Source organism: Canis aureus, chromosome 34 (assembly GCF_053574225.1).
Source record: "Canis aureus isolate CA01 chromosome 34, VMU_Caureus_v.1.0, whole genome shotgun sequence".
Lineage (NCBI taxonomy): Eukaryota > Metazoa > Chordata > Mammalia > Carnivora > Canidae > Canis > Canis aureus.
In genome coordinates this window covers 14881468-14902690 of record NC_135644.1, presented here as the reverse complement: position 1 = coordinate 14902690, position 21223 = coordinate 14881468, and the positions used below count along the sequence as shown (strand labels likewise).

General features: G+C 44.3%; 1 protein-coding gene and 1 long non-coding RNA gene across 2 annotated transcripts in view; one reads left to right on the top strand and one right to left on the bottom strand.

Annotated features, from left to right (window-relative positions):
- Positions 1 to 3273: 3273 nt before the first annotated feature.
- Positions 3274 to 21223, top strand: part of CYBRD1 (cytochrome b reductase 1) — a 30494-nt gene continuing 12544 nt past the window's right edge. Inside the window, exons 1-2 of the mRNA XM_077883275.1 lie at positions 3274 to 3534; positions 20619 to 20827. Coding sequence (XP_077739401.1) covers positions 3348 to 3534; positions 20619 to 20827 — 396 coding nt within the window. The 5' untranslated portion in view covers positions 3274 to 3347. The remainder of the gene's footprint in view (positions 3535 to 20618; positions 20828 to 21223) is intronic.
- Positions 5106 to 9330, bottom strand: LOC144304489 (uncharacterized). The gene is made up of 2 exons (XR_013371392.1): positions 9133 to 9330; positions 5106 to 5567 (listed from the first exon to the last, which is right to left on the bottom strand). It is a non-coding gene; the product is annotated as an uncharacterized LOC144304489 (long non-coding RNA).

Genomic DNA, 21223 nt, shown 5'->3' with positions numbered 1-21223 from the left:
ATAAATGGCATATAGGACACGTGGTTTCTAATCTCAGGATGGATGGGGTTTGGATTTTCTTTCCCTATCCCTTCATATCCTATCTCCTTACTCTGCATTCCATGTCTGTCAGGGACAAAACAAAACAAAACAAAACAAAACAAAATCTATGTCAACATGTACAGGCTTGAAGCATCACAGGTTTTTAGGAAGGCTATCCTGTGCTGTTCATTGCCCCACCTCCACCCCTCATCTTTTCCCACACACATCAGGAATCGGTTTTGATAGCATTGCTAATAGATTATCTAGTTTGACTTTAGTGGCAAATTGTTTAACATCTCCTAAGGGAAACTTCTAGTATTGAACAACTCTTGTTTTAAAAAGTTGTTAATATTAAGCCACAATATTTATTTTAAAATGTTCCTCTTTTGGGATAACTGAGTGGCTCAGGAGTTGAGTGTCTGCCTTCAGCTCAGGGCATGATCCGGGTCCCTGCAAGGATCCTGCTTCTCCCTCTGCCTGTGTCTCTGCCTCTCTCTCTGTCTCTCTCATGAATAAATACATAAAATCTTAAATAAATTAAAAAAAAGTTCCTCTTTCAAGTGGCAAGTTTTATCACAGTCAGGTCCTTAAAGGATGTTGAGAAACAAATGGAGACTGGGCTTGAAAATTGCCTGAGCAGACAAAGCCAGTTTAGTCATACAAGCAAAGTTTAATTTAGCTCATTTTGTAAGACTAATTTGACAAAGGTCATTTCTTGCTTATGCCTCTGGAAATCATAACCAAAACTTCAACTGTTTCCCAAGATTGACACAAGATAACCACTGATCAATTTCCTATCTTTTATGAAAATTCTAATATTAAAACCAATCACTGTAAAAAAATAAAGTCACTGCTGTCTCACTACATAAGCTGCTTTATAACAATATACCTGTGCCCCTGAAACTCATTCTGTTTTGATTTGAATGCTCCTAGTTGGCAAACTGTCTTTTTGCTGTGTGCCCAGTAAATAAACTTTTATTAATCACTACTTCCATAATTCATTGGTTTTTTGTTCTTTCTGAACTTTTGACAAGAACAACTTCTTTTTTTTTTTTAATTTTTATTTATTTATGATGGTCATCACAGAGAGAGAGAGAGAGGGAGAGAGGGAGCAGAGACATAGGCAGAGGGAGAAGCAGGCTCCATGCACCGGGAGCCCGATGTGGGATCCGATCCCAGGTCTCCAGGATCGCGTCCTGGGCCAAAGGCAGGCGCCAAACCACTGCGCCACCCAGGGATCCCTTGACAAGAACAACTTTAAAGCTGAAATCCTCTCAGTTTAGCTTGTAGCTTCAAGATAATTCAACACTATCCGTACCATTTGGCCATGTTTTCATTCTCCTGAGATGTTTTGTTAAATGAAATCTGGAATCCCAGAGATTCTTCCTCTCATTCTTCCTCCCTGTGAGGTCGCTACAGGAGGGCTGGGTCCCTCAACTCAAGGCCAGAACTTCATTGAGACTGCCCTCCTTGCACAGCTGCCTCTCTGGATTCCAGTAACCCGCTTCTCTTTTTAGGCCTGGGCTCTGCAAAACCCTTGTGGTTTCCTACACCCTGCCCACAACTTTGTAAATAGTTCCTGTTCATTATTAAATTGGCCAGTTGGAACGCACCAGCTATTTCTTGCCAGGACCCTTACACACTTGGTAGGATTCATTTACTGAGTAACTACTATATCCCAAGGAAGAATAAAATGATAAATTAGACAGTTAATACTCTCAAGGGGGCAGCGTGGAGAGTGGAGATAGCCACGAGAACAGGTGATTGATTATATCACAACTTGATAAATGATGCGGAGAGGCATTGGATGGGGAGGTGGGTGAGTAGAAGCATAAAATATTTAGAGGCAAGGGCAGATTCAGAGAAGTTGTCTTGGTGGAGACCTGGTCAGGAAAATTTAGAGGCAAGGGTGTGGGTAGAGTGGTCAGGAGCTGGGTGAGAAGTTTACAGCCATGGACATCAGGGCCAGTCAGGGTGTGAAGGGATGAGAGGGGAGGAGGGTTAGGCGGGGCCAGACTATAGAAAGCCTTGTCCTGCAGGGAGGGGTCCTTCCTTTCCATTTGTTTATTCCCTCTCTCTTTCTCTCTTCACCAAGGGAAAAATAATGACATAGGTGAAGTCTGCAGCTTCCTACTCATAAACCTTAATCCTGCCCTACTCTCAGGACTTGACACTCCTACTTCTTTGGCTTGAAACTGGTCGTTTCTGTTGAAAAATCACTTGCATACACCACCTGCACATCCGAAGGTCTTTTAAAATGGCAACAAGACAATATGGTAAACCAGTCCTTGGAGATGAGTGCATGTTCCCAAATGCATTCTAGACGCCCTAACAGCCAGAGCCACCTTTTTAAAAATTTTTTATTTATTTATTCATGAGAGACAGAGACAGAGAGAGAGAGAGGCAGAGACACAGGCAGAGGGAGAAGCAGGCTCCATGCAGGGAGCACCACGTGGGACTCGATCTTGGGTCTCCAGGATCAGGCCCTGGGCTTCAGGCGGCGCTAAACCGAGGAGCCACCCGGGCTGCCCCCACCTTTTCTTTAACAGCAGCAGACAACAGCCTAGTGGAGAAGGTAACAGTAATGCTGGCAAGAGGGTAAAGAGTGAAGCTTCACTAAAGTGGGGCTTTGGTCCAAAGTAGTCTGTGTAGGTGGGCATTTTTAAGAGCCATTATTTGTCACGCTGTCTAGGCAAGTCCAGGGCCCAGGACATATGTGTCTTCCCTCCCTACAGCTCAAACTACAAGTAGTTTCCTTGCGAGGCAGAGCCTCCTCGGCACATTCCTGGCGCCGCCTGCGGACAGCCAAATCCTCAGGGCTGCGGCTCAGGAGGCTTCGTTAATCAAAATCATCACACGACCCCCTCCTGTTTTCTCAGAACTTCGCGTGAGCACCGCTGCCTTGGGCTCCCCCAAACGAGTAAGAGAACAGGGCAGGGCTCAAAGCAGGCGGCGGGGGATCCCCGGGTGGCTCGGCGGTTTGGCGCCGCCTTCAGCCCAGGGTGATCCTGGAGACCCGGGATCGAGTCCCGCCTCGGGCTCCCTGCATGGAGCTTGCTTTGCCCTCTGCCTGTGTCTCTGCCTCTCTCTCTCTCTCTCTGTCATGAATAAATAAACTTTAAAAAAAATAAAAAATGAATAAAAACAAGCGGTGGGCATGGAATCCTCCAGGCGGACTCGGACCGGCTGCTCGTCTGGCGAGGAGGCCCCTCCCCCGGGCGGGGTCGCTCCGGAGTCGGCGGCCGAGGCCCGCCCCCGGGCCGGAGCCCTAGGTCGGCCCCGCAGAGTGCGAGCGGCCGCCGCGCGGGGCATGGGGCGCTGAGGCCATGGACGGCTACAGGGGCTTCCTGGGGCTGCTGGTGTCGGCGCTGCTCGTCGGCTTCCTGGCCGTCGTCTTCAGCCTCGTCTGGGTCCTGCACTACCGGGAGGGGCTCGGCTGGGACGGGACCGCGCTCGAGTTCAACTGGCACCCGGTGTTCATGGTCACGGGCTTCGTCTTCATCCAGGGCATCGGTACTGGGCACGCGCGGGGGGCACGGGGTCCCGGGCCCCCATCTCAGCCGAGCGCGGCCGACGCGGGCGGGGCGGGGGGCGCGGGGCGGGGGCGCGGGGCGCGGGGCCGAGAGCGGAGCGTGCCCGGCCCGGAGACGGCGCGGCGGCGGCGCTGGACGGGGCCGGGGGCGCGGGGGCAGCGGGGACACCGGGGGGCACCGGGGGGCACCGGGGTGCCGGGGGCAGGGGGCCGGGACCGCCGCGAGACGCCCTGCGGGGGGGCGCCTGGCCCGTACGCCGCCCACTGGCGGACTCCTCGCTGCGAGTGCCCGGGGCGCCCCGCAGGCATCCCCGGGCCCAGCCCCCCGGGCCGAGGACGGAGGCTGCAGCGCCGCGCGTCCCCACCCTGGGCCCCCAAGCCCCCCAGTCGCCCCCGGCGGGCGGAGCCTGCGCAGTCGCGGCCCCCGAGACGCTCGTCAGGCCTTGCTCCCAACTTTCTTCAGGGCTGCAGATTAGGAGAGGAAGGCGACGGGAGAATTTGCCTTCCGTCCCATCCTCCGCCCCGGGAGAAGGGCCGGGTCCGCCGACGGCCGCGGGCACTGAAGCCTGGGCTCTGGCGTCGCTCCTCCCAGAGCGTTAGGGTCGGGAAGCCGCCAGGCCCCCAGGGGTGTTGGGCTCCCTGCCGGGCCCTCGGACGGGCTGGAGCCCACCTTGTCGGTGTGGCTGCGCACCAGCCAAATCCCCCTGCGGGGCCTCCTGCGGGGCTTCCTGCGGGGCGGGGCGCTGGCCCCGAAGGCGGGACCGCCTGGCCCCCGGGATGCTGCTGCCTGAGCCCTGCGCCCGCCCTGGGCTTTGCTGTGCACGCTCCGGGGGAGGCTGACCTGACCCGGAGGGCGGGCCCAGTCGGTGGCCGACTTTGTTTTTGCTTTGGGGATAGAATTGACATAAAGCATTACGTGTTTCATGGGTGTGACGTGGCCATGTGTATGATTATATATAGGATTTATATAAATCGGGATGGTCACCTCAAGAAGTCTGGTTAACATCTACCAACTCACATAACTACACTTTTTTTTTTTCTTGTGATGAGAACGTTTAAGATGTACTCTGTTAGCAACGTTTAAGATCTACTTTCCTAGCAATGGCTCAAATATACAATATAATGTTACTAATGTAGTCCCCGTGCTGTACCTTACATCCCCAGGACTTATTTTATAACTGGAAGTTTACCATTTGTTTTTTTTTGTTGTTGTTGTGTGTGTGTGTGTTTTTTAAGATTTTATTTATTTATTCATGAGAGACAGAGAGAGAGAGAGAGAGAGAGAGGCAGAGACACAGGCAGAGGCACATGCAGGGAGCCTGATGTGGGACTCCAGGATCAGCCCTGGGCCGAAGGCGGTGCTAAACCGCTGAGCCACCCAGGGATTCTCCTGGAAGTTTACCTTTTGACCACCTTCACCCATTTTGCCTGTGGGCCCTGCGCCCCCCTCCCCCATCCCCCTAATCCCTGGCAGTTTTTATTGTGGTTGTGCGCTGCTGCTCAGTGTCCTGATGTTTCCTTCCTCGGCTGATTGACTGGAGGAAGCTCTAGCTAGTGGTGCAAGCAAGCAGCATTTATTTGTAGCCACTTTTCAAAAAATGAAGTCAAGGCCTGGCAGATGGAGTATTTAGAAGAAGGTAGAAAGTGGTGGGCTGGTGTTCTATCTCAGAAGGTAGTGGAAGAGAAGTGTAAAGGCTTCAGAAAGAAGTGCCCACCTCTAGATTGAAATCTCTAGCCTTGTCTCTGAGCAGGCTGCCTTTTCTCCACCAGTATGTGGCTCTCCAGAACAAACAAATGAACAAAACTCCAACCTCATTCCCAAATAAAAGACTTTTGTTTCCGTGTAAAACTTGTGCTGTAGGCATCCCGCAGGTGTGGCCATCCCCCCCTCCCCCCAAGTAGTGGCAGACATTGCTACTGCTTGGTCCACCTGGTTTGCAATAGGCGTGGGGGTGCGAGTGCCATCAGCCAGCCAAGTTAATGTTACGTAAGCTCCAGTTATTTTGCCATGGACCTAAAATGAGAAAAACATACTCAAGTTCCAAAGTTGCTGTCATCAGAAACACTCTTTCCTGCATGGTGGAGCCCGTAAGTGTGGCCAGAGCTGTCAACATCTTTTGTTTGTTCAAAGTAGTAGAAAGAGTCTCTTGATCTCTTCCAACCAGCACTTTAGAGCAGCTCCTAATACCAAGAAACTTCCCAGAGTATTCTCGTAATTGAGGGTAAGAGAAACACAGATGGTATTAGTTGTTTCCTGGCTTATCAAAGAGGAGATGGTCACGAAACAGTTGCTAACGTTCATTGAGTGCCTTCTGTACGCCCACTAAGTGCGCTCTTTCACAGGTATGTAAGGATAAGTCAAGGCACAGAGCAGTTAAGTACCTTACCCGTGGAAGGGATATGTTTTCAGTGGCCTTATTTTCAAGCTTCATTTCTCTGCCTTTATGGCAATATGCCTACTTCCTGCAAAATATTCTTAAGAGAAGCAAAAAGCTTCATCTAAAATACACCTTAAAATTTGTTATTGGGCAGCCCGGGTGGCTCAGCGGTTTAGCGTTGCCTTCAGCCCAGGGCGTGATCCCGGGGACCCGGGATGGGTCCTGCATGGAGCCTGCTTCTCCCTCTGTCTGTGTCTCTGCCTCTGCCTCTCTTTCTCTCTTTGTCTCTATGAATAAATAAAAAGTTTTTTTTTTAATTGTTATTTGTGTTAAGAGTCCATTAGAGTTTTCCTAAAAAGATTTCTAGTTTCTCTAAACTTTGGGCTTAATCTGTTTATACTTACTTTTGGGCAAAAACATGTAAATTGTGGATGCCTGGGTGGCTCAGCTGTGTAAGCTGAATAAGCGTCCTACTCTTGATTTTGTCTCAGGTCATGATCTCAGGATTGTTGGGGATTCTGCTTAAGATTCCCCCTCCCCCACCCCCACCCTCAGCAAAAAACATGTAAATGGATTTTTTTTTAATGGATATTTTGGAAATTTTTATCTGTTGCTTTTGTGCAAACCTTGTTTTCTTAAAGCTTAGTTACTGTATTTCTATTAGTTTTGGAATGTTTGTCCTGTCAACACTCCCCATCCTGTTTACTATTTGGATTCCAGACTTGCAAAGCACTTTAATCAGATAATGCCCTTAATTGACATAAACATAAGCTTTTTCCTACCTACAGGCGCATGCATAGTACTCCTGAGTTTTTGTAAATCTTGCTGGGCCAGCATCTCCTCAGATACAACAATAGAAGGTCTTCAGTGGAAGGATGTACAGTAAATAGTTGACTTTGCAGGCCAGGAGGGAAATACATGTTACAGACTAACCATATTAACACAGACTTTTTTTTTTCTCCCCTGTGTAATTGTTTCAGGGAGGAAATTTTTAGGTTTTGGTGTTTCAGATCTCTAGTAATGAACATGATGCAATTGAGTTTGTGATGCACAAATATTTAGAGATGAGGAAGGGAAGGCTAAAATATGGTCATTAAGCATAAAAAGCCTTGCAAATACAATACCCAAACAGTAAAAAATATTTAAAACCATTTGAGAACAAATAAGAGACTTGGGAAGCACCTTTAAGAAGTAAGCTCTGGAGTAAGCATAAAAGTTAAAAAATAAATGTGTGTGCATGGGGTACACGAGGTACCTACACACGGGAGCCCAAATATATTTTGGGAAATATATACGTATTCTAAAATAGAGTATGACAGAGATAGGATATCTAAAACAAATAAAAATTTAAGCTAGTGGGGGGTATCTAGTAAACATGAATGAGGAAGAGTTTCAAAGAGAACTTTAGAGGAGGCTTTGTGTTTCTCTAAAAGGAATGTTTCCCAGGAAATCAGAGAAACAACCCTTGAAAAGAAGGCCACAGAAAAGATTGAAACAAATAAACCCTCTCAAAGTGGCAGTTGACCTTTTAAAAGGTTCAGCAAGGTGGAATGTGTTATTTGGCGAAGGGTAGAAAATTCAAGTGTATAAATTTGGTGAATAGAAGTCTCAGCAATTCTATACTCCTTCCTTTTCCATCTGCTTGCTGTATAAACTAAAGGGAGAGAAACTGAATAGTCTAATTATCTGAGGTTGGCTTTGTGAGAGAATAGAACTACATTTCAGTAACATTTAAAACAAAAAGAAACTGAGTATTTCTTAAAAGGCAGTTGGCATATCCTATTAATACATCTAAAAGTGACCAAATTCCAAGTCAACTTAAGTGTATTTACAAAGGCTCTTGGGGTAGATCCTGGCAAAGAAAGTGATGGAGAAAGTGCCGCAGACACTCCAAAGTCAGCCTTGGGGACACCACTGATAATAAAACCCACCAATTGTAGGTAGGGAAAGGGAGGGTTTTTACACAGCATAGGCACACAATTCAAGGCAACCCTAAACACATTTTTTGTTATAAATGAATGCATGCAGATCTCTTTGTAACTGATGAATGTGTTTTAGAAATGATTATTTTGCTCACTTTTGTCTGACATCTAGAATGACCCCTAGAATGGCAGATGGTAGGCCAATAAATAGTTATTGGATGAATGATTGGTTCTGTACCATCATTAAATTGTTAGTAACAGAATGCAGTTCTACTCATTTGTAATGATAATAATAGCATCTAAAGTAAAAGTGCCCTCCCTTGTCCCTCAGTGATTATCCTGTGTAGCCAGTTTGGCAGCACTGATTTGTTAGAGAAGAATGGGCATCATATTATATTGGAAATGCATTGTTATTCTAAAGGCCTCAGGCTCATGAGTACTACCTGTGCCTATTGCCTACCGAAAGCCATCAAATCTCCCTTTTTCCTTCTGCATCATTAACTTTCACCAGCCATTGGATTATCTCCAACATGTTACAATTGCTATCATCTTATAAACAACCATACTCTTTACCCCATGTTCCCCCTTCAGCCACTGTTTCAATTCTCTGCTTGCCTTGCCACAGAACTTTTTGGAAATTTTTGTCAATACCTGCAGTACTGACAAAAAAATACCTCCTAATTCCTCTCCTCCATTCTCTCTTGAACCGACTGCAGTCAGGCTTTCACTGCACTGCTTCACTGAAATTGCTCTTAACGTAGTTACCACTGGCAAGCACTTTGCGCATTCCAGTGGTCTATTCTCAGCCCTCATCTTGCCTGATCAGAAAGCAGCATTTGGCATAACTGATCCCTTCCTCCTCCTTGAGACACTTCCCTCACTTGGCTTCCAAGACACCCAGCACTCTTGGCTCTTCTCTCCTTGCTGGCTGTGCCTGTCAATGTCCTTTGCTGGTTCCTCCTCATCTCGTCGATCCCTTAAATGTACAGTGCCCAAAGCTCAGTCTTCTGACCACTTCTCCTTTCTTGATGCACTCATACCCTTGGTGATCTCATCCAGTCTCATAACTTTAAACGCCCATCTTCTCACTGTATCTGATGTTTATGTCTTTGGCCTGGACTTCTCCCAGGAACTCCAGACCCACATATCCATCTGTCTACTCAAACTCTCTATTTGGATGTCAAATAGACATGTCCAAACCTCAACTCTCCGTCTTCTTCACACCTCCAAAACCACTCATCACCCAGGTTACCCATCTTAGTAAATGGTAGCTTCATACTTCGTAGACATTCATACGGTCATCCTGGATTCCTCATTTCCTATCATACTTTTCATCCAATCCTTCAGAAAATTGAATAAGCTCCAAACTCAAAATACAGTATTATCCAGACTCTGACCATTGGCTGTTTTAGTTATTTACTCCTTCATTGTCTTCTAATAGAATGAAGGCTTCCTTGTCTGTTTTCTTCACTGTTGTATCCATGGTGCATAGAATGTTACCTAACATATAATTGGCATTCCATAAATATTTACTAGGGGCACCTGAGTAGCTCAGTGGTTGAGCATCTGCCTTTGGCTCTGGTCATGATCCCGGGGTCCTGGGATCGAGCCCCATGTTGGGCTCCCTGCTCAGCAAAAGTCTACTTTTCCCTCTCCCCCTCACCCCCCTCTCCTTGCTCGTGCTCTCTCTCTCTCAAATAAATAAATAAAATCTTTTAAAAATTGTACTAAATTAAACCAAGGGCCATACCTACAAGGATGGCTTGTAAAGTACATATGTGAAGTGGTATAGTATCCACCAGAGTGTCTTTCTGTGTTCAACTAAACATTCAGAAACACAAGACTGCCAAGACCATGCTGGGCACCAGCATACTCAGAAGGATGAAGGACAGGGACCAGAGCTTCCTGCCAGGGCAGCACTGAGTATCCTAGTTCAGTGGGCATCCTTTCTGCAGTAGTTTATGTAGCAGCCATATATCCCTCCAGAAACTAGCCTCTCTCCACGTGATAGTTCAGATACCAGGAGATGAGAGCGGCAGTGATGGGATCAAAGCTTAAGTGCCCCATGCCCCACAGGAGCCAGTATCCTTTGTAATACTCTAGAGATCTGGTTTCCAGTTTCCTTGCAGGTTATATACAGTGAGCTGAAGAGTGCCCCGCCCCTCAAGATACATCCAACTCCTAATCTTATAGACCTGTGAATATGACCACAGTGTCTGCAGATGTAAAGTTAAGGATCTCAAGGCAGCGGTTTAGTGCTGCCTGCAGCCCAGGGCCTGATCCTGGAGACCCAGGATTGAGTCCCACATCGGGCTCCCTGCATGGAGCCTGCTTCTCCCTCTGCCTGTGTCTCTGCCTCTCTCTCTGTGTGTGTCTCTATGAATAAATAAATAAAATCTTAAAAAAAAAAGATCCTGATTTAGAGTGGGGCCTAAATCCAATGACTTGTGATCTTATAAAAGAAACGAAAGCTATAGAAAGATGTAGATACAGAGAGGGGAAGGTGATGTGAAGATGGAGGCAGAGATTGGAATGATGTGTCTACCAGTAACCACCAGAAGCTAAGAGAGAGGTATGGACTGGATTCTGCCTCAGAGCCTCCAGAAGGAACCAGTCCTGCCAACACCTTGATTTTGGACTTCTGGCCTTCAGAGCTGTAGGCAAATACATTTCTGTTGTTTGAAGCCACTCAGGTTTTGGTAATTTTTATGGTAGCCCTAGGAAACCAACACAGGATATAAGGGTTATCATTGCACCCTGGAAAGCCCAAAGTTTGGCATTCTTATCAGGTATTTATAGATTTTTTTTTTCATTGTTTCTCCCAGTCCATATACAGTTTACCAATCGGGGTCACTTTCATCATAAATGACGTTGCCTAATAACATTGGTATGAAGCCACTGATATCTGTTTATTAGGACAGTTAACCAAAGATCAGATCCTCATGCAAAGGAAGGTAAATGCTGTGTGTGTGTGTGTGTGTGTGTGTGTGTGTGTGTGTGTGTTACGGGTGGAGGGGGTACTGTAAAGAATTGGAGAGTGCCTAGTCTGGACAAAATAGGAAACCTCTTAGCTACAGCAGATTGTGGCTACATGGGGAATGCCAATCCAAAGTGGCTAGAGCTTCCCATTATCTAAGAGAATCCAGATTTTTAAAAACTGGTTTCATCTAAAAGTAAACCAGCCGCAAAACCAAAACAAAACCCGTAAACATTGTGCTGATCAAACAAAACAAATCTATGGACCAAATCCAGTCCATACCTTCCAGTTTACAGGTGACTTCTGCTGAAGCTTTCTGTCTTAACTTTGTGGGGTTTAAAATTTTTCCCTTAAAAAGTAGAACAATTAGATCAAAAATCTGTTATAATTTTTTTTCCTGTAGGAACTTTCTTAAAAAGTCAAAAAATGCTTGGAAATAACTGTACAGACTTTGGCTGTACTTTTCTAAGTCCATTCATTCATTCGGTTTTCATGTATCATACGATTTAATTAGCATACATATATTAAGCACTTACTGGATGCCAGACTCTGTGTAAAACAAATGAGTAAAATATAGCCTTGTCTACAGGCTGTACTTACTTGAGTTTGTTAGAGCTAAGTTACGATTTTCTTTTTCTTTTTCTTAAAGATTCTATTTATTCATGAAAGACACAGAGAGAGGCAGAGACATAGGCAGAGGGAGAAGCAGGCTTCCTGCAGGGGGGGCCCAATGAAGGACTTGATCCTAGGACCCTGGGATCACCACCTGAGCCAAAGGCAGACCCTCAACCACTGAGCCACCAAGGTGCCCCAAGTTATGATTTATTTTTTAGAAAACCTGAGCCCTGTGTGTTTAGAGCTGGCTAGGATTTGAAGTTCAGTTCCTAATTTTAGAGATTAAATGGTCAGACAAAGAGGTGTTGTCAGAATCAATACTACTTATAATCTGTTATAATATTGATATGAGGTGTAAGAAAATATACTTGCTGTCTCTAACAGTGCAGGATTTCTGGATATTTATAAATGTCTAGCAATTAATTGACTTTTTCTCCCTTCATACACTATTTTGTACAAAGTGGCTGCCTTTGTGATGGTTTCAGTCACTTTAAAGAGATACTTCAGTGCCAAGATACTAAAACAAATCTTCCAAATCATCCAAATCACTTCCTGCATTTTGATTTTTTTTTTAAGATTTTATTTATGTATTAATGGGAGACAGAGAGAGAGAGAGAGAGAGGCAGAGACACAGGCAGAGGGAGAAAAAGGCTCCATGCAGGGAGCGCGACTGAGCCGGGCCCCCAGGATCAGGCCCTGGGCTGAAGGCAGGTGCTAAACCGCGGAGCCGCCCAGGGATCCCCATTTTGATTCTTTAAAGGTTTTTAGTTTCATGATAGTCATGTAGTGAGACAGTCTGAATACACAGGCATATTTCAAAGCTCAGATTATTATTATTATTATTATTATTATTATTATTATTATTATTATTATTATTTTGCAGTGGCAGATAGATTTTATTGGACTGGGACACACTGGGGACCCTCACCCATGACACAGAGTGGGGGTGAGGTTGAAGATAAAAATCTAATGGGTCACTTGTGGTAGAACCACAGAGTCTAGCTGTGCTGGATGAAGGGGAGCCGAGGGCCTGGTTTTAAGCACTTGGGGTCCAAACATCTGGCCCTGTCAGCCACATGAGGGTGCCTCGGTGACCGTCCTCAGGCTCCCCTGCATGCTGAGCTGGGTTCCTGTGGGGACAGTCAGGCTCTGCGCAGCTGCTGACCGGGTGGTCAGGGCGCCCTGCCCCTTTCCTCAGGTCACACTTGGTTGAGCTGCAGGAAAGCCGCTGCTCCTCTTCCTCGAGGGCCCAGAGCTGCTCCTGCAAAATCAGGATGTGTTCCTCGGGCTCCTCGAGTGACATTCTCTCTTCCGTGTCCTTTTCCTTCTTCTTTCTGGCTCTTCCTCCGTCTTCTGTTCCATCATCGTGGCCACCTCCCTGGCCGGGCCCCGGAAAGCTTGGGGGGCGCCCCAGGAGGGCAGGCGTGGTGGCCCGGGGAGCCCCGCGCAGGCCCTGGCTGCCAGCCCTCGGCCCTCGCGCCAGGCCCAGGCGGCCCCGAGCGAAGCCTGCCCGCCCCGCCCCTGCCCGCGGCTCCTGCTCCCCACCCCCACCCCCACCCCCACTCCTGCTCGCCTCCCCCCTCCTCCCCGGCCCGCGGCTCCTGCGCGGTGTCCCCGCTGCTGCTGCTGCTGCTGCTGCTGCGGCCCCGGGGCCTGCGCGGGCTGCGCCTGCGCAGTGCGGGCGGGGCTCAGGCTTGGGGCGCTTCCAGGTTCAGATTCTCTTTGCTAGCCAGTGCCCCAGCCTTTCCAAGAAGATCCCTTTAAAAGGGTTCTCTGCCTTTACGTTTAACCTTGAGGCCTTTGTACAGCCTGGTACATGGCGGGGGGGGGGGGGGGGGGGGGGGGGCGGTGCACGGGGAAATTAGTTCATAATCCTGCTTGGAATGTATACCAAGGATGTCAAAATAATACTTTATTCAAAGAATTAAGAAGTGTAATGGATATATCATATTTAGGTGTTTTAAACTTGCAGTGTACTTCAGGGCGCCTGGGTGGCTCAGTTGGTTAAGCATCTGCCTTGAGCTCAGGTCGTGATCCCAGATCCTGGGAGCCATCCTGGGAGCCGCTATAGGACTCCCTGCTGGGTAGGGAGCCTGCTTCTCCTCTCCTCCCCGCCCCTGCTCTCTGTCACTATTTCTGTCTCTCTCTCAAATAAATAAATAAAATCTTAAAAAAAAAAAATAAATTAGCGCCTACTTCAAACAAACCACTTTTCTTTTATTTGGGGGTTCACTTAAAGCTTATGTAAAGTCAAGTGGGCCCAAGTGTAGGGTACCTGTTGCTTACTTGAAAGGATCCTTTGGTCATATACTAGCTGTAACACTTAGATCAGCAGTACAAATTTTCTTGAGTTTTTGACTTGTGCATTTTAAAAGAGGATCTGCTCAATTTCTGGGGAGATATAACAATCAGTGGACAAAATAGACATGATCCTAACCTTCATGAATCACAAGACTTAAACACAGAAGAACTAGAGTTGAGTTGTTTTCTATGTCTGGGGACATTCCTCCTTCCAAGTACCCCTCTCCACATTCTAAATTTCCATTACCTGCCATAAGACAAACCTGCTTATAGATAGTTCTGCAATGGTATGTGGATGGAAAACCAATGTCAAACCAGAGATTACATTTTATTTATTTTTATTTTTAAATATTTATTTATTTATTTGTTCATGATAGAGAGAGAGAGAGAGGCAGAGACACAGGCAGAGGGAGAAGCAGGCTCCATGCCGGGAGCCCCACACGGACTCAATTCCGGGTCTCCAGGATCGCGCCCCGGGCCGAAGGCAGGCACCAAACTGCTGAGCCACCCAGGGATCCCTAGAGATTACATTTTAGATAGTATATATTTTCACATATTCCTGAATTGATGAGGCAGTGAGGACCTGAGAAATTTTCTAATCATTAAATTCAATTCCAAGTTACTGTATTTTCACCTTTATTTGTCCAAAAAATGATTACACATGGGTGTTGATTTCCTTTTTCCTTTCTTCCTTGCTTTCTTAAGTTTATCACAATAGCATACTCCACTGCCAATGATTTTTCTTTTAAAAAGATTTAAAATTTGCTTCTCACATATATGTGTTCATGTTTTCCTTCATTTTCTGGGGGTAAATGATCCTTGCCAATGAGGGCCTCTAACAGAAAACCCTTGTTTCAGTTACAAGTAGCTGTTTGATGCCATTTCCCCTCCACACGGGCCCATGAGACCTTTTTCTTCCTTCTCGCTGAACCTCAGGAATGGTGTCTAGGTAAATGCCAAGCCAAAGAAGCAAGATATAGTTAAAATCTGTTCTCTAGGCAGTTTTTTTTTTTTTTCTAGGCAGTTTTTATAGTTGTTAAGGGTAGCTTCTTGTTTAAGAAATGTGGTTCAAAAATAAAGAAAGAAAGAAGAAAGAAAGAAAGAAAGAAAGAAAGAAAGAAAGAAAGAAAGAAAGAAAGAAATGGTTCAGTCTCATAAGATTGGCCTTTCCTTCGAAGTCCACCATAGTTGGCTTATTTATACTTTTTTTTTTTAATTTTTATTTATTTATGATAGTCACAGAGAGAGAGAGAGAGAGAGAGAGAGAGGCAGAGACACAGGCAGAGGGAGAAGCAGGCTCCATGCACTGGGAGCCCGATGTGGGATTCGATCCCGGGTCTCCAGGATCGCGCGCGCCCTGGGCCAAAGGCAGGCGCCAAACCGCTGCACCACCCAGGGATCCTATTTATACATTTTTAAGAACATTAAACACCTTATGCAAATACAGCATTTTGCAATTATCCCTCATTTATCTAAAGAGCATTTTAAATATTAATCAACTATGTAACAGAACTTCTGAAAAGCCAGGATAAGCAGAAAACCCCATGCCTCACATGAGAGGCTCTCCAATTTCCACAGGCTGCCTGCTTAGTAGAGATTTATTCACTATTAGGTTTGTGAGCTTACAAAAATACTGTTATAACTGTAAAACTATTAGGTACTCTTTCAGTCATACAGAAAGTAACATAACAGATCCCCATGTATTCATCACCCCAATTTTACAGATGTTCTGATTTTTGCTAAGGTAAAAATTTATAAACTAGAACTTAAAGCTGGTAGGAATAAAAGATAATACAGGATGATAGAGAGAGGGTAGGCATTATAACTGAGCAAGAAACTAAAAGAGGAGATTGAAGAACTTTGAACTAGATCCACAGACTGAAATACCATAATTGCTTAGACTTGTGTGAATCAGAGGCAAGCTCCTCTCCTGCCCTAGAAGCCTCTAAGGGCATTCTTCTCTGGTAATAGGACAATATGTATTATTGGTAACCCCAAATCATCAATAAAAGGTTAAATTGTGTTCCATTTATGCTACTGCTGGAGAAGGAAAGTCAGTGTGCAACCAATCTAAAAACATTGGAGTAAATGTGAAAGGTTTAAAAATCCAGTTTTAATATGTAAGGGGGAAAGAGTTTAGTTATATCGCATTCCTCTGTGATGCTCATTGTCTTTAGAAGAGTAAAAATTCTTCACTGAACATTTTTTTAAGGTAAATATTTTATCAAAGAACCACATACATACAGAAGAGTACCTAAATCATAATTTATGTGTTATCACAACATGAACACACTCATGTACTCAGATCATGAAACGACATCCCAAGCATCTGAGAATTTTCCTGGTTACCATTGTAACTTAGTTACGATAACTACTCTTGACTTCTTACATCAGAGGTTAGTTTTGACTTTGGAAAAATTTAATATAACAGGATCTAGATTGGGGAGAAAAAGTTGTTGTAATATATTGTTCATCATTTGCCTTTCAAGCAAATGTCTTCCAAATATTTCCTTTTCACGTGTAGATGTTCAAGTTCCCTCAACTAAGATGAGGGCAATCCCTGGATGATAGGATGATGATGACAATGATGATGACAAAAATAATATTAATTTTAAAACACTAATTGAGATTAAGCAAGCTACTTAACCTCTCTGTGCCTTAGTTTTCTCCTCTAGATGATGGTAATGGTGATAGTAATTGTACCTTGCTCACAGAGTTGAGGTAACAATTATAATGTAAATGTAAACATGTAGAGCACTTAGCATGGTGCCTACTATGTAGTAAGGGCTCAACTGTGTGTGTGTGTGTGTGTGTGTGTGTGTGTGTGTGTGTAATAAATGAAGTTGACCCAGAAGAGGGCGAGATGTGTTATTAGATTTTTTTTTTAAGATTTTATTTATTCATTCACGAGAGATAGAGAGAGAGGCAGAGACACAGGCAGAGGGAGAAGCAGGCTCCTCGGGTGGAGCCTGATGTGGGACTCGATCCTAGGACCCCAGGATCACAACCCAAGCTGAAGGCAGAAGCTCAACCACTGAGCCACCCAGGCACCCCATTAGATTTTAATATTATCCACAATTTTATTTTACTACTACATGATCACACAGATGGCAAAAGGCTCCACTGTGTGGATGAAAGGTCACAAAGTCATTGGGTAAAGAGGCATTTGCTTTCCTTGGTAAGTAGAAAATCATATATGGTATGCCACTGAATCAGAGGAGAAAAAGCATAAGGAGAAACCATGTGGCTGAGTTGACTCCAATTTTATTTCTAGACTTTGATCAACCCGCAGAAAGTGTTTTATTTTTTATATTTTAAAGATTTTATTTACTTCACAGAGAGAGCACAAGCAGGGGGAGTGGCAGGCAGAGGGAGAGGGAGAAGCAGGCTTCCTGCTGAGCAAGGAGCCTGATGGGGGCCTTGATCCCAGGACACTGGGATCATGACCTGAGCTGAAGGCAGACACTTAACTGATTGAGCAACCCAGGGGCCCCAAGAAAGTGTTTTACATTTATTTAAAAAATATGTATGGGTCATATAACACAAATAAAACTAATGAAATCTGAATTAAGTCAATGGATTATATTGATGTTAATTTCCTGGTTGTGATATTGTGCTATGGTTACAATTGGTAACACCATATGTTACCAGCTGTGTGCAGAGTATATGGGCTCTCTCTGTATTATTTCTTAGAACTGCATGTAAATCTATAATTATCTCAATGAGAGTTTTTTTTTTTTAAACATACTAATGGAGCTACATACTTTGAACCCAAGACTGTTCTATGCTCAAGGTTCAAGGAGAAACAGCAAAACATATTCCTGCCCTCAGAGAGGATGAAGCAGGAATGAGAAGGGACTTTGAACTAGCTTTTAGAAGTACAGGGGCACCTGAGTGCACTTACAGGTGGATTTTTTAAAAGATTTTATTTATTTATTCATGAGACACACACACACACACACACAAGAGTGAGGCAGAGACACAGGCAGAGGGAGAAGCAGGTTCCACATAGGGAGCCCGACGTGGGACTTGATCCTGCGTCTCCAGGATCACGCCCTGGGCCAAAGGCAGGCGATAAACCACTGAGCCACCCAGGGATCCCCTACAGGTAAATTTTTTAAAAAAGATTTTATTTATTTATTTGACAGAGCACAAGCTGGGGTGGGGGGGGTAGGGAGTGGCAGGGAGAGGGAGAAGCAGGCTTCCTACTGAGCAGGGAGCCCAATGTGGGGCTTGATCCAAAGACCCTGTGATCCTGACCTGAGCCAAAGGCAGACACTTAAGTGACTGAGCCACCCAAGTGGCCCTATAGGTGGATTTTTTTCGATAAACATGCTCTACATACAAAAAAAAAAAAAAAAAAAAACATGCTCTACAGCACTGTAAATGTATTTTCCTTATGACTTTCTTAACATTTTCTTTTCTCAGGATGCCTGGGTGGCTCAGTGATTGAGCATCTGCCTTTGGCTCGGGTTGTGGTCCCAGAGTCCTGGGATTGAGTCCCATATCGGGCTCCCCACAGGGAGTCTGCTTCTCCCTCTGCCTGTGTCTCTGCCTCTCTCTCTCTGTGTGACTCTCATGAATAAAGAAATAAAATCTTAAAAAAAAAAACCTATTTTCTTTTCTCTAGCTTATTTCATTCTAAGAATACAATATATAATATAATATGCAAAATATGTGTTAATCAACTTTATGTTATAGGTAAAGTTTCCAGTAGCCAGTAGGCTATTAGTAGTTAAGTTTTGGGGGAGTCAAAAGTTATATGCAATTTTCAATTGTGTGGGGGTCACTGACACTCCTAACTTTGCTCAAGGGTTGAGTGGTATAACTTTGTTTAAGGGTCAACTTGTCTACCTGGTTGCACTAAATAGCTTGAAAAGATTGAATATAGAAATGATTATCCTACCAAGAAAAAAAAAAAAAAAAAAAAGAAATGATTATCCTAAAAGTCTCCATGTCCTCAAGGAAACGTAGCCAATCAACATTTATGAGCTATCCATATATGCTCTAAAATTAGTAAGTAGCAATCCTTCAGATTTTGGATTAGATGAAAAGAATACTGTCTTAATGGTGAGGACTGTCAAGTGTTGTGGAATGGAACCAAAGAACAGGAAGATTGACATCCTGTGCTGAAAGCTTTAAAGAGGCTGAATTCACATCTGTCTTTGTAGGTGTATATGTGTTTCTGCCTGAGATGGATTAGATAGTCTCATATGTTTTTGTGATCCTGTGAAGTTCTACATATTCAAATTATAAATGTCTTTAGTGGGAATGTGCTCTTTTTTTTTTTTTTTTTCTTGCTGGGACTAAGCAATATACAGGATACACTGCTGATACAATGGAATCCATCTTCCAAGGAAATATTCTTCAAACTTTTTCAATCTGCCATACATTTTCAGATCTCTAAATTTTGCCTGTACTGGAGGGTTGGGAATAAGGGTGGGCAAAGACAGGATATTGTCTTCAGAACAAAAATTAATTGCATGCTGGCTAAGGTGATTATATGATTGCTTAAACCAGGACACTTAAAAAAAAACAGGCTTTCAAAAATGTTTTTGTTGAAGTCTAATCTACATGCAAAAATGTATATATATAATATATAGCTTGATGAATCTTCCCTCAGTAAATACCTATGTAACCAGCACCCAGATTGAGAAACAGAATATTAGCAAGAAGAAAAACCTTGTATGTTCCTTTCCAGTTACTATACCCCTCCTCACAAGGGGAACTACTATCTTGACTTTTCTTATTGCAGAGATGAATTTTGCCTATTTTTAGCTTTCACATAAATTGAATCCATACAGTATATACTTGTTTATGTCTCATTTCTTGGCATCGACATTATGGGTTGATCCATATTGTTGAATGAAGTTGTAGTTATAGGTCATTCATTCTCTTTGTTGTGTATTATTCCATGGTGTGAATATATGACAATTTATTTATTCATTCTATTAATGATGGTAATTTGGGGAGTGTCTAGTTTTTGGCCACGACAAATGGTGCTGCTAATAATAATCTAGTGCATGTCTTTTGGTAAACGTGTACATATTCCTCTGGAGCATATACCCAGGAGAATTGCTGGATCATATAAGTTTAGCTTGAATAATTACTGCTGGTTTTCCAGAGTGTTTGTTGTCATTTAAACTCCTGTCAGTAGAACATGAGACCTCTCTGCCTGCTTTACATCCTCTCCAGTACTTGGCATTTTTCATGTTTAGCCATTCAGATATATGATAGACATATACTCATTTGATTTTAATTTGCATTTCTCTGTTGACTAATGAGGTTGATATTTTGCTTATGTTTGTCTCTATTTTTGGATATAATTTTTTTGTAAAATACTTGAGTAGACTCTTTTGTCTATTTAAATCTTTGTGCGTATTTTTCTATTCCTTAGTCTTTTCTTGTCAAACTAAGACACACTTCTATGAAAAAAACAGATCATAAGATTAACAATTTAGTTTTGGATTTGTTGAGTCTGTGATATATGGAGGCATCTATATAGAGACATCCTGAAGCTGTTGAGTTATGTGGGTCTGGAGTTCAGAAAAAAGTTCTGGGCTGGAGATATGAATTTTGGAGTCCCTGCCATGTGGGTAACATCTCAGTAAAAGAGTGAGGGAGGTCACCCACAGAGAAAAAGTCTTAGATCTGAGCCTGAGAGCCACCAGGGTTTGTTCATAAATTGGGAGTAAAGAAGATAAGGGCCAAAGAGCCCAAGAAGGAACTCATGAGAGGCAGGGAAAAGGGGAGAAGCAGAAGCCAAGTAAAAAGGGTTTATGGAAGGAGGGGTGTTCAGTGCATTGAAGTGTTCGACTGGTGTTGATTAAAAATAACAACACCACGTTCTGTCCCCTTTCCTCCCTTTCTAGCCATCATCGTGTACAGACTGCCATGGACCTGGAAATGCAGCAAGCTCCTGATGAAATCCATCCATGCGGGGTTACACACCGTTGCTGCCATTCTCGTAATTATCTCTCTGGTGTCTGTTTTTGATTACCACAATGCCGGGAATATCCCCAACATGTACAGTCTACACAGCTGGGTTGGACTGACGGTTGTCATACTCTACATCTTACAGGTCAGTGTCTCAGGGTCTTTATAAACATAATATAAAAAGTCAACCAGCTCTGATACCTTAGATGTTTTCTGCATATTCATATTTCTTGGAAATCATCTTCTCGTTCCCCCAACTAGGCCATTTGTTTCCATTGTAAGTATTCTTGCTTGAGGGGCCACCAGAACCACAGAATTATTTATTTAAAGATTTTATTTATTCATGAGAGACACACAGAGAGAGAGAGAGAGAGAGAGAGAGGCAGAGACACAGGCAGAGGGAGAAGCAGGCTCCGTGCAGGGAGCCCAACGTGGGACTCGATCCCAGGTCTCTAGGATCACATCCTGGGCTGAAGGCGGTGCTAAACTGCTGAGCCACCTGGGCTGCCCACTGAAGACATTTTTATTAAGTTAAAAAGAC